Here is a 17471-nt window from a genome sequence, read left to right as displayed (position 1 = left end):
CAAATAATGGTTATACCAAAATGAAGCCTTGTTTATGCATATATTTTTAAACTAGGAAGCAGCGATTGAAGTACAATAGGAACCACACAGCGTTGCCAGATGTAACCGAATGTTTTTTTTTTTTTTTTTTTTTTTTTTTTTTTTTGCAAAACATGTAAACTGACCCACAACTCATACGTATGGATGCACTGAAACATCAGCAGGGTTGCTAATTCAGTGTTAATTTATGAAAATTACGATTTCCCTAGTTCTAGGGCTGTTCCGATAATCGAGTAATCGATAACAATTCGATAAAATTTCAAAACCGTTTCGTCGATAAAGAATTTTAATTTTATCGAATTATCGAACTTTCGAGACTCGAATTTTTTGACACTTTCGAAACGTTTGACACTCGAAATGTTAGAGACTCTCGATACGTTTGAGACACTCGAAGTGTTAGAAAATTTAGACGAGCTTGAGAGACTCGAATTGTTAGAAAGCAGCAAATACTGAAAGATCTGGAAGAAACAATGCAACCGATGTTACCATAGGTGTTGGCCTCTATATGTACTACATATACGCAGGGTGTTCATTTTAAAAGTTACCTCCCTTGATATGAAGTTAAAGAATGGTTTCTACCCACATGTCTTTAAGACCAATGTTTATGTATGTACAGGGGCATAAATAAGGGCCCCGCAGACCACGCATTGAGGGGGGCCTCAAGCCATTAGGGGGGCCTAAATCGTGAAGTAGGACGTAGAAAAAGGGCCCTGCTCCACGCTGTCTGCGAGAGGGACCCCAAGCCTCTAGTTACGCCACTGTATATGTACAAGGATTAAGTAGTCTGTCAGGTAAGGGAGAGAGAGAGATACAGATAGACAAAGGAAGATAAAACATGTATCACCCGAACAGGATTGGAATCCAAGACACCATGGGCCTTATGCACAGTCGTTTTGACGTGTGATTAGCGTCATACTAAAGGCCTGACTATTGCAGGAAATATATGTTAGTCGAACTCTAGTATGGTACTAACCACGCGTCAGAACAACAATGATACAATAGATAGTCAGCAAATAACAGAGTTAGAATTCAGGAAATAATTGAATTGCCTGTGTGCGTATGTGTGTGTCTGTCGAAAAAAAAGTTCCTTTCTGCACGCTTTCCTTTCTCTTCACAAATACAACTTTGCAATAACTTATCAGATGACAAAAGTTGTCTGACTAGTTTGGCTGCGAGAAGGAATCATCGGTTGCGAGAGACTTTCATAATATTCGTACTCTCGATAATACCCGAAATTTCGATAATACTCGAAACTTCGATAATTTCAAATACTCGAACAGTTTCGAGTAACCGATGACAACTCGATAAGTTTTTATTCCCAAAGTTCGATAGGTCCTCAGTCTTACCGAACACCCCTACCTAGTTCCCCCTTACAGAGGCCTCATCCGATTAGTTATCGGTGGAAATGAAAAAAAAATCTTTCTTCTGCTCCATAGTTCCCAATCTATTCCAACTAAACAAACTGAAAATTAACGACAGAACATTCATACGTATGCGTTATGAGTCAATTTACATGTTTTGCAAAAAAAAAAAAAAAAAAAAAAAATGATTTACACCTTCGGTTACATCTGGCAACGCTGTGTAGTTAATATTGAACTTCAATCTTTGCTTTCTAGTTTAAAAATATATGCATGAATAAGGCTTCATTTTGGTATAACCATTATTTGTGTTTCACTTCAGGTTCATAAAATTCTAATATTCCAAACTCCGGGTTGCATTATATATTGGACACCTTGTAGAATTGATTTCATTTTAAATCTTCCAGTAGTTTCCTCTAAAGAGGAATTTAGCATTTTTTCTTTTTTAAAAAAAATAATAAATATATTAACTTCGGGGTGCAATTTACTCTGTAATAAACAATAGCCAATTTCACATTATTACTTTTTTTCTTATATGAGTAATAGGCCTAATAATTGCAAAATTTGAAGCGGTGATTTAAAGAAGAAAAAAAAGGTCTTTAATATCAAGGAAGGATTACCAATTAATAATTTTATTGTTTCTTGCCAGATAATATGCCTCCTGGGTGAGATTTTATTTTTGATTTCAGCGCAGCATAATTATTTTGTCCTTCCTCGGTCACAAAATGGACTACGCGAAACTTCATTAGATTTTTTTTTTTTTTTGTTTTTTTATTGTCCATCAAAGAGCTACAAACACACATACTACTGCATATCAAGCGTTAGATAGAGCTGCACTCCAGTAGCATGTTTTAACTTGCTTTCGTCAAAGCAAAAGATAAACAAATACATCAAGGTTTGATCGATATATCCCTGAAGAGAAAGGAAATACTTCAGGAAAGCTAAAGCAAAGTTTTAATAATTCTGTTTAGTATCAAACAGCAATAATATCGTGGAAAATGAATCTGATACGGGTAAATTATTAATCTGGTACTTAATTATTTGTCTCTAACAGAAATGAGGACACAGTGGCTAAATAGACCCCTCCAGTGTTCGCAGTTACAGGGAAATTTCCCTAATCTAGAGAAATTTCGCAGGTAAATTTAGCAAAATGGGAAAAGGGGAAATTTTCGATAAAACGTGAAAATCCTGGGAAATTCTCGCGCGGACTGAGTGACTAATATAAATGCTCAAAATTTTCTCTGTTTTTCAGAAATAAACCAATACAATAGCATCAGTTTGTGTGAATTTGTGTGCAGGGCTGTGCCTTGGGGGGGGCGAGTGGGGCGACGGCCTCGGGCGCCGAACTAAGGGGGGCGAAAAATTCGGGAGAAAAAATGAAAAAAGATAGGAATAATTGCTTGGAATATATGTATGGGGGCGCCGTCGTATCTCGCCCCGGGCGCTGATTTTCCACGGCACGGCCCTGTTTGTGTGTGCGTGTGTGTTCAAAGTAGTATAAATTGTACCCATAGTTGGCTCGGTAATTTTTTGAAAAAAAAAAAATGAAGGAAACTGAAAAAATAGAAGCAAAGAGCACATGAATGAAACAAATGTTGTTGACATTTCCTTTAATATATACTTAAATTAATCATATCTCGTAACTTCTGTCAGAGACAGTGAACTCTCAATAAACTAGGGAACATTTGATAAGAAAAAGGGAAAATTTTGTGCCGCTTGAGGGAAATTTTCTTCAGGAAACCTACGAACACTGGAGCCTCCTCACTGGCGTAGTGGCTAGCGTCAGCATCTTTGCTGTACGTGGTTCTGGTTCGATTCCCAGTGAGAGGGCCTTTGGAATTTTTAATAGCCTTGATGTTTCTGTCTTTCGTGTCCCTGTTCTTTAATAATAAAAAAAATAATGGAAAAACAGTAAAATGAAGTAAAATAAAAGAGTGGTAAATATGGATATTAGATTACTGAGGAACGTTCGGTAAATCAGTTTAAAAAAAAAGTGGTAGAGCATTTACCCCAGTGTGTAGGATCCCTGGTTCAAGTAACTTTGTGGTAGACAACATTGTGTTTTTTCGTTTGCTTGGTATACTTCCGTTTCCTTCCATATTCACATTCCACCGATTATTCCATCATCACTCATTTGTCTTAATTTTATCTGTCTTCCTTAGCCTAAAGGGCATAATGGTGAGGCGTTAAGCTGAAAGATTTCTATAACAGAATACGAATATCTGTTGATGAGGACGTAAGTAAAGCAGAGCCTCGACCTAGGTGTCCCGATGCCCTTGAAACCCCGACTTTTCTGTAAATTTAGTCTTATTTTAGGGATAATTAATTTATTCTGATATTGAATTTGAACCCCTACTCCGAAATAAATTCCTACGTACCTCCTTCTCCCTTGACTATAAACGCAATGCAGAGACAAGGAATTTACACATAATTTAGCAAAATTAGTAACAATTAACGAAAAAATGTATATTTGTGGTAAATTACATAGGAAAAAATATAAATACGAAAATTAGGGTGAGTAAAACAAAATGTTGCTAAACGGAGAAGAAAATTTTATTTTCGTTTTATTGTTCTTATTTACCGTACTGTTCTTTTGACATGAAATTTACCACATACATATTTTTGCCGATTATACACATACTAACATTTTAAGAAATACCGGGCGAATTCGTTATCAAATTATATTCCTACAACAACATGTTTATAGACATGTGACAATAATTTTGGACATGAGTGTACATCAAAAGCACGTGCTAGAATCTAGACAATGGAGGGCAATATCGTTTTGCATTGACACTACGGGTACTAGAACAATGGGGATCCTCGGAAGTATAGATCTACCACTTCCGGCTTGAATAGAAGGATAATTTTTAAAAAATATGGAATTTTTATGTTAGTCTTGGAACGTCGAATCCATATCCCCCCACCACCAAAAAAATTTTGCTCTCTTACCACTTCTGCTCTACGGGAACGAATATTGAAACCTAAAGAGTTACAATTATCATCTCCAATTTCGATAGGGGAATAAGAGTTAAAATAAAACGTTCTTGGGACACTGAATAGAAAACATTTCTCGCTCTTCTTTTACAGTTTCTCCTTTAATATATGTCGACAGATAGACAATCGCACAAAACCATTTGATAAAACTTCAAATATTTGTGCATAACATAGTTTTTAAGATGTGAAAAGAAAATTATAGGAATAAATAAGCTAATCTTACGATAAGGCTGCGCCATACATATTTACTAATTTTGTACGTATATAACCCATCTAGTCTATAACAAAAACTATCGCAGTCTATGCACACCGCACTAGATCATATTCTAGCGAAAAAGACATTTTACTGATCCTTGAAGAATTTATGTGAAAACTAAAACTCTGTATTTATTACTTGTAATTTCTTTAATCATGAAATACAAGTGAACTAGAAAAACATGTTTATTATGTGCCACAAAAACGAGGAACTTGAAAGAGGGAATGGCAGATTAAATTTTAAGTAAGGTAATTTTGAAGAGAAACCGTAAAATCTGAGATGGATTACAGTTAGACAATTTCGACCATTTAAATGTTCATGTATGCCAGACGTCTGAAGTTCAAAGTTTAATTACTTAGAAACTACGGAAAGACTTTGTTTATGTTCTACTCTTGTTATTTTTGACGCTATCAATAATAAAGTAAACTTAGACGAAAGCACAACTCTTACATTCAATGATTATCCAAAATTATATCATAGGAAAATAGCCTATTTGACTTTCTAAATGTACAGTTTAACACCAAGGAATTAATACTTTCACATTTTGAGTTTCATCTCTTACTGCTACGGTTCATCAAACTTTCGCCATAATGATCAATTAAGATACCAGAACATTAACAGATTCAGGTCAAATCTCACTGTTAGACGTATATCAACAAAGACATAAATCGTAAGAAGCATAGGCGTAAAATATACAGATGTACTTCTTCCTTTGTTCTCCGTTGAAATTAGTTCTATGAGTACAAACAAAAAAACATGCAGATGTACTTCTTCTTGTGTTCTCCATTGAAACTAAAATTCTATGAGTACAAACAGAAAAAAGTATACAGATGTACTTCTGTATACTTTTTGTCTGTATACCTCCTTTGTTCCCGTTGAAATTAGAGTTCTACAAGCACAGACAAAATGTATACGGATGTACTTCTTCCTTTGTTTTTCGCTAAAATTAGAGTTCTATGAGCACACAAAAAGTATGCAGATGTACTTCTTCCTTTGTTCTCCGTTGAAATTAGTTCTATGAGTACAAACAAAAAAACATGCAGATGTACTTCTTCTTGTGTTCTCCATTGAAACTAAAATTCTATGAGTACAAACAGAAAAAAGTATACAGATGTACTTCTGTATACTTTTTGTCTGTATACCTCCTTTGTTCCCGTTGAAATTAGAGTTCTACAAGCACAGACAAAATGTATACGGATGTACTTCTTCCTTTGTTTTTCGCTAAAATTAGAGTTCTATGAGCACACAAAAAGTATGCAGATGTACTTCTTCCTTTGTTCTCCGTTGAAATTAGTTCTATGAGTACAAACAGAAAAAGTATACAGATGTACTTTGTATACTTTTTGTCTGTATACTTCCTTTGTTCTCCGTTGAAACTAAAGTTCTATGAGCACAGGCAAAAAATATATAGACCTACTGCTTGCTATGTTCTTCCTTGTAATTTGAGTTTCATACATACGCACCGATCACTTCGCACACAACTGAAGAAGAAGAGGGAAATTATGAAAAAAAAATATAAGAAATTATAAGCAGAGAGAAAAAGTACATGCGTAATTGTAATGAGAAGCTTTAATGCAATTGTAGAAGAAAAACAGGAAGATAGTTAGTATCGTAGGTAAATATGGTTCAGGCGAAAGAAATGAAAAAGGAGAGGGGAGTGGTCAATTTCTGTAGATAGAATTCACTGGTAATTGGGAATACTTTGTTCAATCAGCACAAGAAAAGAAGATATACATGAAAATGCTCAACTGACGGACGAAGTTATCAAATAAACAATATTATGATTCAGGACACGTATCAGAATAGTTTGAAGAGCACGAAGATTCTTTCCAGAGCTAATATTTTTTCTGATCATAACCTTGTGGTGGTCGAAGTGGATATTCAACTGAAAAATACAGGCAGAATAAAAGTAGACAACACGATGTTGACTACTGAAAGGTTGAAAAACGAGGAAGTAAGAAATGTCTTTGTTGAAAAATTCGAAAAAAAAATATTCAAACGAGGAAAGGTTAAGTGCGAGTACTAACAGACGATGAGAGCATATTAAACTTTGCATACATCAGGCTGCAGAAGAAGTAGTAGGTTACCGCGAACACAAAACGGTTAAGAAACCGTTACAATTATGGCACAAAATGAGGAGAAGGAAGACGTGGAAACAAATTGATACAGGAGAGGTCATAAAGATGTACAGGAAGTTACTCGAGTATCAAAGGGAAACAGACAGAGCAAGATATGAAAGAAAATGCACACAGAAGAATTAGAAAGAGTTGGAAAATGTGAGGAAATGTACAAGGAGGTGAAATCTCTTGAACTTAAGAGGAGAAAAGAGGGTATTATGATAGCAATAGAAAATGACTATGGAAAGGTAGTCAGCGAGAGAAGTGAAGTATTAAGAAGGTGGAAAGAATAAATACTGTATATTAAGAACTTACATGATAGTAAGGGTAGACAGTGTGGCCTAGATCTTGAAGTCGAAAATGAAGTCCACGGGTGATAAATGGTTTAGTATTCTTCGGGATGAGTTTTAAAAAGCTACACCGGAGAGTAGAAATGGAATGGCAACCGAGATAGATAATAGACCAATCGAATTAATTAAGATTATGGGAGACAAAAGCAAGCAAGAATTCTCCTGACTTTACAATGAAATATATGAAACAGGAAAGCTGCCCAAAGGCTTCCTGAAGACGAAGTTCATAGAACTATTAGTTCCATACCTCATGCAACAAAAATTTTGCTTCGAATTCTGAACAGAAGGTTGTATGAAAGAACAAATGAAAGGTTAAGGAGGAACAATTTTGGTTGAGGAGAGATAAGGGCACAAGAGATCAATTGGATTATTAAAGGTGATCGGTGAAAGGTTTATAGAAAAAGGGAAAGAGGTGTACGTAGTATTTTTTGACCTAGAAAAGGCTTTTGACTGTGTGAATTGGGAATTATTATTGTAAATTCTAAAGAAGGTTGGGTTGGAATGGAAAGATTGAAGACTCATAAGAAACTTATATATGAACCAACAAGTGAGTGTTAGAATAAGAAAGGAAATGACAGAGAAGGGTACAATTTGAAGGAAGTTCGAAAGGAATGCTGTCTTTCGCTAACAATATTTCATATCTATCATTTAAAAAAGAGGCTGTGAAGAATTTGAGATGAAAATAAATGTTAAAAAGACAAATGCCATGGTGACTGGAAAGAAGCGGTCGTTGTCAAATATAGAAGTAGGAGGAGAGAAAATAAAGCAGGTGACTAGTTTTCGATATGTAGGTTATTATTAGTATGGATATGAAATGTGAACGGGAAATAAAAGCAAGAATAGGAATGGCGAAAGAAGCCTTTAGGGGGAAGAAAATGCTATTGTGTGGGACCTTGAATAAAGAGTTGAGGGAAAGACTTATGCTTCGTGTGGAGTATTTTACTATATGGGTCAGAAACATGAACATGACGCAAAAATGATTAACCCTTTCACTACCACTGGGACATATGTTGATTGATTGATTTTGGTGTTAACGTCCCGTTCAGCAGCGAGGCTATATGAGACGTGGACCTACTGATTAACGTGGAATCCGAACCACATGAGCTCCCGACGGAAATCGAACCCGGGCCTCCCACGCCAAAGGCGTGTACGCTAACCGCTTAGCCACGGAGGAGCTCACTGGGACATATGTGTCTCATGACACATTCTCAGAGAACCCGTGGTAATTTACCGCATGTTATTGCTATGAATCGATGTTCCACTGGTAAAGAGAAGCCTCCTAATGGTTTACAGAATTCTTATGACCATTATCAAATAGATAGTAGTAGAAGTGAACATGGTGATAATGGAACAGATGAAAGTGAAGAACAAGGTGCTAGTGATAAAGCAGTGGTTGCATGTACTGTCGTTTGGAAAAGGATGCCGAAATGTAAAATATTTGTAATCATAAATACGACCCAACTGTATTTCTGACAATATACGTATCTTAATTGAAAATACAAGATGATCATTCATGTCACTACTACTAGGACATATAGGTCCCACGTAAAAATACCAGTGGAATACATATGTCCCACCCTTCTCACGTCGAAAAACGAAACGGCAGAAACAACTTAAAGTAACCGTATATTAATATTTCTCACTCCGAAAAAATGTGGAGTGAGGGTTAAAAAGAACTATAAGCTTTCAAAATGTGGGTATGGAGAAGAATGGAGAATATTAGCTGAGTCGAGCGTAAAATGGATGAGAGGGTCTTCGAAATGGTGGGGGAAAAGAACAATTTTAGATATTATCAAGAAGAAGAAATTGGTTGGGACATTGGCTAAGAAGAAACTATATCATGAGAGACATGCTAGAGAGTATGGTAGAAGGAAGGAGAGGGAGGGGTGAAGGAGACTATAATTAATGGACAATATCAAAGCAGAAAAATCAAACGCGAAGACGAAGAGGTTAGCGGAAGACCGTCTAATATGGAAACTTCTCACTTGCGGCAAATTCCTTGTCAATAATGACAGATGATGATGATGATGATCATGGCCCCTTACTTCTGAGTATTGAAAACTTTCAGTCTGTGGCCAAACGATATTATAGGGGAGTAACAGTGTTCTAGGAAGGCCTGGCCAGCCTTGGCCTTCCTCTAGTTATGCCTATCTGTGTGTCGAATATCACGATATTCCTCCAGACATTATTACTGATTTATATGCCACGACAAAACAGAGTTGTTGAGCACAATGATGGTGGTCTCACACCACATGAAGCAAGTAAGTTCAATTTTCTTAATTCTGTTTATCTAATTTTGATAACCATGTGTATATTTCCGCTAGAGATCATTTCAAGGGATTTACGTTACCTATATATATATATATATATATATATATATATATATATATATATATATATATATATATATATATATATATATATATATCTGACCAAAATCATATTAATTTCTCGTCTACATCTATTATGAGGAAAATGACAAATTTGATTCGTTTGAAGTATTAAAAGGGATACTGTTTACAGAGCAATTCAAAACCACGCCAGTGGAAACAACACAATACAAAGGATAATTATCAAATTTCATTGCTTTCTCTATCTGTTTAAAAGGAAACGTTGTATTGTATTACACTAAACAGGTATTTTTCTGTAATTTCGGTTTAAAAAGAGGGAATTACGCGGAGGTATCAAGTTCTTTTTCTCTCATTTGCAGTTCTTCTTTTTTTTAAAAAAAAAAATCTTAATCACATTGTACACAATGGATTACAGTGGTGTCGGATTTTAAAAGGAAAAAAAACCGTTGGCTAATGCTAGAAAGCAAAACCAGAAAATAACTCATTATGTGATTGCCTTTTCCCTTTGTATAAAAGCAAACCAAAAAAAAAGGAAGAAAAACTTCCAAATTTAATGGATTTTACCACAATTAATTTACGATCATACAGAAAAGATGACATGTATAAATCAGTAACGAAGGCTTCAGTCTTAAATATTTTTGTGCCCAACCCGTTTTACTAGTTATATTTCACTATATATACGAGGGATAGTCATAGAATTTGGTAACACTGCTAGTATCCAGCGCTGAATTAGTGTTGTCTGCAACACTTCTATGCAACGCGTCACTCTTATTACCGCGTTAATCGTTAGAGTGTAGCAGACCGATAAACATGGCACCTCCATTGTCGATCTGCACCAAGGAGGAAATGAAGGAAGTGATTCGATTTTTGTTTGCGGAAGGTCTTAAAGCTACGAAAATTACTCGCCGAATGCAAGCGCAGTATGGTGACAGCTGTTTATGGCGAAGCAAGATCTACGAATGGATAGAAACACCCGTCACGACCAGAAGTTAACGAAATTTAAACGTCAACCATCAGCTGGTAAGATTATGCTAACACTATTCTGGGACTTGGAAGATGTGATAGCCGTTCATTTCACTCCAAGAGGCAAAACTTTGAACAATGAGAACTATTGTGACGTGTTGCGAACTAAACTGAAACCTGCAATCAGATCCAAACGTCGAAAACTGCGAAAAGGTGTCATTCTGTAGCAAGATAACATTCGGCCACATTCTGCAAACGGACGGCCGAAACAATAAAGGAGTTGAGATTCGACTTGCTGAAACAACGCCTTACAGTTCAGACCTGGCTTTAAGCGATTTTCATCTATTTGGTACATTGAAGAAAGCGCTCAGGGGAAGAAGATTTGCAACCGATGCAGAAGTCTTTGATGCCGAGCAAAATTGCCGTACAGGTGCAACCGAAAAACTTTCTTTCCGACGGAATCAAAAAACTTATGAAACGTTGGGAAAAGTTCGTGCAGGGAGATTATGTAGAAAAATAATGTATGTTTCAATATATAATATATGTTCCAGCATAACTTTCTAACGTCTCGAGCAATTTCAAGCAAACATGGTATACATATTCTTACAGTTTCAAGAAGAATATTGTGGGCGTAAGACCTACCCTTAGCACCTCTGGCGGAGTGGGAGGGGATGACAGAAAAATGATCAGAAATGACCCATAGTGTCGAACTTACAGTTTGCAAATTCACTGACATAAATAGTGACACTCATGATGCACTTTGTGGTGGACAAACACCGTATGTGGGGATTTTCTCGGGGGTTTTCTGTTTCCTCCCACTTTTTCATTCAATCATTTCCGTCATTTCTTATCATCACCGTCTTATTTAGCCTAGCCGGCATACCTGTGGAACGTAAAACTTAAGTTTACACTATTGGTAAGAGGGATTAATTTCATTTTTAAATATTTATTTTTAAAAAATCAACATAAATAATACCACCATCACAATAATGCAAGTATGAGAAATTTACATACACTACGAGAGCCTAATAAACATTGTTTCTTGATACATGATTTTCATATCACCATTCTCAGTTAATCTTCTTCTACCACTGCCTTTTTTTCCTTCCACAACATCTTCTATCAACTTCGGCAGAATACACACACACACACACACACACACATATATATATATATATATATATATATATATATATATATTAGTGGCGGATCCAGAATATGATCAAGGGAGGGGCTAAACCATAGTTTGCCGCTTTATCCAATGTACAACAGGATTGAAGTCCATTTTATCCAGTGTATACCTGAGGGTCAAGGGGGGGCTATAGCCCCTATAGCCCTCCTTGGATCCGCCCTTGATATATATACCTAGTTTGTTATTTTAAAGCTGCATATAAATATATAAAACCTCTCTTTAAGGAAATTGGTCAGTACTGCATATCGTTTCCGATCCGCACACTATTTTAAGTTACTTTTACACCTCGAATTACGTTAAAGACAGTTGCTTTATCTTCTTAACACATGATATGTTAAACTCATGTTTTAGTGTAGGTTATTTCATACCATAAAGTAATAAAACGGAACATTTTCTTTTCCTAAAGTTCACAAAATTTAGCTTGACTCTCCTTTCTATTTCCAACTAATGCTTGCAGATGTGTGACCAATCAAATTAAATCACTCCCGTTTTCTTTTGAGTTTTAATGCTTATGTATCATACATTCCCAGATGGTATAAAACTATCAGCTAGTGTGGTGTAATGTTTGTCAAAATTATGATAGTTTGTATCGAAAACATGGCAACAGTGCATAGTGAACAAGTCGTAACTTCATCAAATTGAATCTCACACACTCTATTCACCAATATATTTAAGAATAAATCTTTTTTGTTATTAAGTACAAAAATGTTGTATAACTGTTAAGAGCTTTTGGCAAGTTCTTTTAATTTAGCACGAGATACTTTGCCAACCCTTGTTAAAGGTAGAGAATCAATAAATTCAACACCACCTCGTATCCATAAGTGATCAGGAGCATTCTCTGAAATTAGAAACAAATAGATAACCATTAATATTATTTGTTATTATACACTATTTGTGATCGTAATAAATCTTTAGGACACAAAATTACAGTAAAACCCAGTTTTTCCGAATTAGAAAATGTTAGACGCAGGCATTTTCTACAAACTACAATCAACCACAACTTTTCAACTTCATATTTCACCGTAGCCTAACAAACGTTCTCAACCTCATTAAAACCTAAGAGGAACCCAGAGAGATGTTAATTAATTGCAAATAAGGAAAACAGAAACAGCATATAGTGTAACATTTGTGTCCGATGATATTTGTGTTCTATTACTAATGATTTTAAGCTTTAAGTGGCTGCTTCAAATCGACAATGAGTCAATTACACATTGTATGAATGTATTTATTGGTTGTATGGATCATGTACACTCATGTCCAAAATGATTGTCGCATTTCTATAACTATCTTCTTGCAAGAATATAATTTGATAATGATTTTGCAGGGTACTTTTAATGCTGATACTATGTGTATAATCGAGAAATGTATGTTTGTGGTAAATTACATAGAAAAACAATTATAAATGCAAAAATAACAATGAGTAAAACAAAATATTGCTAAATGGACAAGAAAGTTTTATTTTCGTTTTATTGTTCTTATTTACTGCTCTTTTGATATGAAATTTGCCACATACATGTCTTTGCCAATTATACGCATACTAACGTTAGAAGAAACACCGGGCGAATTCGTTATCAAATTATATTACTACAACAACACATTTATAGACATGCGACAATAATTTTGGACATGAGCGTACCACAGGTAAAAAGACATGAATCTTCCGGGAAGGTAAAGGTGGAGATATTTGTGACATCTTTGGTAGGTTGCTTACATATAATATGTATATACAATAATACGATGGTAACGGAGCCGTCCATTGGCAAAGAGAGAGAGAGAGACAGAGAGAGAGAGAGAACACTATGGCTAAGTGGCAGACAGGGACGCCCGCAGGTTTTTTTTTCAATGGGGACAAAATACTGGTTCCAAAGGGAGGTAAAAGTCCGATATGTAAGTACAGTCTTTGATTTTGAGTTTAATGTACCTTTCAGAAGCGATATTATGTGAGACATGAACCTACTGGTTAACGTGGAATCTCAACCACCATAAGCTCCCGCCAGGAATCGAGGCTGGGTCGGTCTCGCCAAAGACACGTATGCTTACCGCTTAGCTATAGGAACATATATATATATATATATATATATATATATATATATATATATATATATATATATATATATATATATATATATATATATATATATATATATATATATATATATATATATATATATATATGAGAGAGAGAGAGAGAGACTTTGATACACGTATATATAAAGGGTATATATTAAACTAGCCTTCAGCTGGATCGGGACTTTGCCCCTAAAACTCCCGAATTAGCTCGGCCTAAGACCTCGTATTTCTCGTATATCTCTAATAACATGTCTCTAAATAAGGCATTTAGAGATATAGCCATCTTATTATAAAATTGCACCCCTCACCCTTTTTTCTGAAGAAAAAATTAAAAATTGTGAAAACACTTCTTTAATTAACTAAGTCTGTAGTTTTAAAGGATTTCAAAGTTTGGTCATGTTATTTGAACAATTACAACCTCCACTCTTTTTTCTTTAAGCCTATTTTTTTCCCTCTGACGGGAACATCAAAAAACACTGAAACACATCTTTAATTATCTTAACCAGTGTTTGTGGTTTGAGGGAAATTTCCCTAATGTAGGGAAATTTCATAGCTAAATTTAGGAAAAAGGGAATTTTTTGATAAACCGTGAAAAATTCACAGAAATTCACGCTTTGATAGACTAATAAATGTAAATGCTTAAATTTGTCTTTGTTCTTCAGAAATCAAGCAAAACTATTACAATGGTGTGTGTATGTTTCGTGCACGCGCGCGGATGTGTGTTGTATGTGTGTCTGTTCAAAGTATCTTTTCACCAGTTGTTGGCTGGGTGTATTTGTGTGTATTTTTTGTTCAAAACAAGTGGAGGAAAAGTAAAAAAAAAAAAAAAAATACAAACAAATGAATAAAACAAATGTGAATGGCATTTCCTTTAATATAACTAAATTAATCTTATCACACAACTTCTGTCATAGGAATTGAAATCTCAGCAAACTAGGGGAAATTTTGAAAAGAAAAGGGAAAATCTTGAGTCAGTCAAGGGAAATTTTCTTTAATAGTCTACGAACACTGATCTCAACGGACTTTGAAAAAAATGTAAAATTAAACCTTTAGGTTTCACGTCCCACGTTTATGCCGGTTAGGCTAAAGGAGACGATGTCGATGAGAAATGAATGTAATAGTTGGGTGAAGAAAGTGGGAGGAAACGGGAGAACCCCAAGAAAACCCACGCACACGGTGTTTGTCCACCACAAAGTTCACTTGGTGCGAGCTGGGATCGAAGCAAGGACCCCATGCACTAGAGATGAACGCTCTATCACTGAACCTCCGTGGCCTCTCTAACGGATTTCGTGATAAGACTATCTTATTTTAACAACTGCTAGCCCGACTCTTTTTTCTTTCCGCCTTTTTCTTCTTTTGTAGGAAAAATATCAAAAAGTGGTGAAATTCGTGTCTAATTATTTGAAAAGAGAAGTCCATATACTAAATTTCGTGTCTCTAACGTTTAGAGATTCCGAGATATGGACATTTTAAGATAATGATTGTCCCCCCCCCCACAGTTTCTCATCGAATTTTCAGAAATCCTTTCTTAGTAGGACCTTACATCACAAATCCTACGCCCTGCCCAAAGAGGCCTAATCACTGCGAAATTAATATACCGCTAATTTTACATTTCAAATAGATAAAAGATAGTCCCGAAATGTAGAACAAAAGCGCCCTAGACAATATTATTTTTCATGAGGTACCTTTTTATCAAGAGTCACCTAGTACCTTTCCGTTTGCAGCCATTTAAAAACGCGAAAATAAATTCCGGTTTTCTAAATGGCTTGAAATCGAAAGCAGATAAGGGAGTCGTGATTACGGTATCTCATGTAAAATAATGTTGTCTAGGGCGTTCTTGTTTCACATTTCGATTATCTTTTATCTATTTGAAGATATCACATAATTACTCTAAAATTAGAGGTATTTTAATTTCGCTGTAATGGCATAGGTGTCAATTAATTAGTCAGTCAATAAGACTTTTTTTCTTTTATCTGTAAGATACAAGTATGCGTCACTGCTGGGATAAATCAAGCAACAATAGATATAACATGTCACTTAATAGAGTATGTTTATCAAATGCAGTACATAAATAACTTCTGCTAAAGATAGTAAAGAGAATAACTGGAAACTTACGTCTATGGAATATGCACTACCGCTCAAAGGTTTTTGAACATCCCGGATTTTTGTAAGCATCTACTGTCATCCTATTATTTTGGCACGAGAGCTTTACCGCCGTGCATCAGAGGTACTTCTGCCTAAAGCATAGAATTTGACGAAAGTTGAATCGAGGTTTGAGAGCAAGGGTGCCGATCCTGGAGATCCGGGGGCCCGGGCCCCCAAAGCTCATGTGCCCCTTCCCCCCACATTGTATTTATGAATTTACAATATTTGGCATGATTTGAATGAAATTTATCTTAAAATCCTCATATGTACCTTCTGCATCTGGAAGCTCCCCCCAAAAAAAAATTTACAAAAAAAATCGGCGCCCTTGTCTGAGAGTTACTGCAAACTATATGTCAAATTATAATTCTTAAAATTTAAGCCCGTCCAAAAAAGAACGTTTCATATAGATATAACATAGAATAAATAAAACTGTGGAGGCGAGGCAGCATAAGATTTGTTGAAAGATGTAAACACAGAGAGGCAATGTAGTGACAGAAATTTGTAATAAAAAGCAGTTTTCTAAATTTTGCTGTTCTCTATACTTGGCAGATATGCTGGCGTTTAAAAAGACAACAACTCCATTCTTTAAAAAAAGGTTTACGACGGTCAATATACATCCTTCTCTGCTCAAATTTGTCGCAATTAACTCATCCTTAGAGCCCTTTCATACACAGCAACTGAGTTGCGCCACTAGTATGAACGGAATTGTAATTCAAGCAACTGATAGCAGACACAGACACCTTTTCTTTTTTTAAATTCTGTTATTTAATTTTTCAACACACACGTATTTTCTCTGTAGCGGGACGGGGTTGCCAGCACACACAAAAAAAATATATAGCACTTGGGCTACTAGGATATATTAGACATAGATCCTTGCCTTTAATTCAAACCACATTATGGGACGCGACGGCTCAGTGGTACAGTGCTTACCTCTGTTGCGTGGTGCCGCTGCTTCGATTTCCGACCACGTAAATTTGTGGCGGACAACATCGTGTCCATGGGTTTTGTCAATTACTCCATTTCCTCCCGCATTCTCATTTTACCAATTCTTCCATCATCATTCATTTGCTTCAATCCTCGTCTCCTTTAACCTAACGGACATAATTGTAGGGCACTAAACTGAAAAATGTCATTTCATTTTTCAAATCACAGTACCTACCACCAGGAATCAAACCCAGCATACTGCATACACAGCGAAGTCCTAACCATTTAGCCACTAGCAAATCCATCGATGTATGTTTGGTTTCATCAGCAACATATTTTCCTCCTCCACTTCTTTCCTTAGCGATTGAATAATAATAATAATAATAATAATAATAATAATAATAATAATAATAATAATAATAATAATAATAGATCCTGAAGTGCTTTGTTTGGCAAATAGGGAGGGCTGGAAATCAGATGATTAATATACAAATAACAAGACACAATAGACGTCTAGTTAGCTCCCACACTGTTAAAAATGATTTATTCAAAAATGAATACATTTTACTACTCAAAAAAAATTGAGTAAATTAGTCTCAATTTTGAGGAGAAAATTACTCAAAAAATGAGAATGAGGAAATTTAGTTGCATATTTGAGTCAGAGACTGGTTCTCAAAAACGAGTAATAATGTAGTCTTAAAAAATATTG

The 17471-nt window shown here is 35.5% G+C and overlaps 1 protein-coding gene across 1 annotated transcript in view; it reads right to left on the bottom strand.

The window, feature by feature from the left end:
• Window positions 1-12201: 12201 nt before the first annotated feature.
• The window catches only part of LOC145675731 (luciferin 4-monooxygenase-like), a 30699-nt gene continuing 25429 nt past the window's right edge, over window positions 12202-17471 (bottom strand). Inside the window, exon 3 of the mRNA XM_081746360.1 lies at window positions 12202-12461. Within this exon, the coding sequence (XP_081602486.1) occupies window positions 12343-12461 (119 nt within the window). The 3' untranslated portion in view covers window positions 12202-12342. The remainder of the gene's footprint in view (window positions 12462-17471) is intronic.

Source organism: Thermobia domestica, chromosome 18 (assembly GCF_964235325.1).
Source record: "Thermobia domestica chromosome 18, izTheDome1.hap1.1, whole genome shotgun sequence".
Classification (NCBI taxonomy): Eukaryota; Metazoa; Arthropoda; class Insecta; order Zygentoma; family Lepismatidae; genus Thermobia; species Thermobia domestica.
Note: the sequence above shows the minus strand (reverse complement) of the source record. Positions and strands in the feature narration are given on the sequence as shown.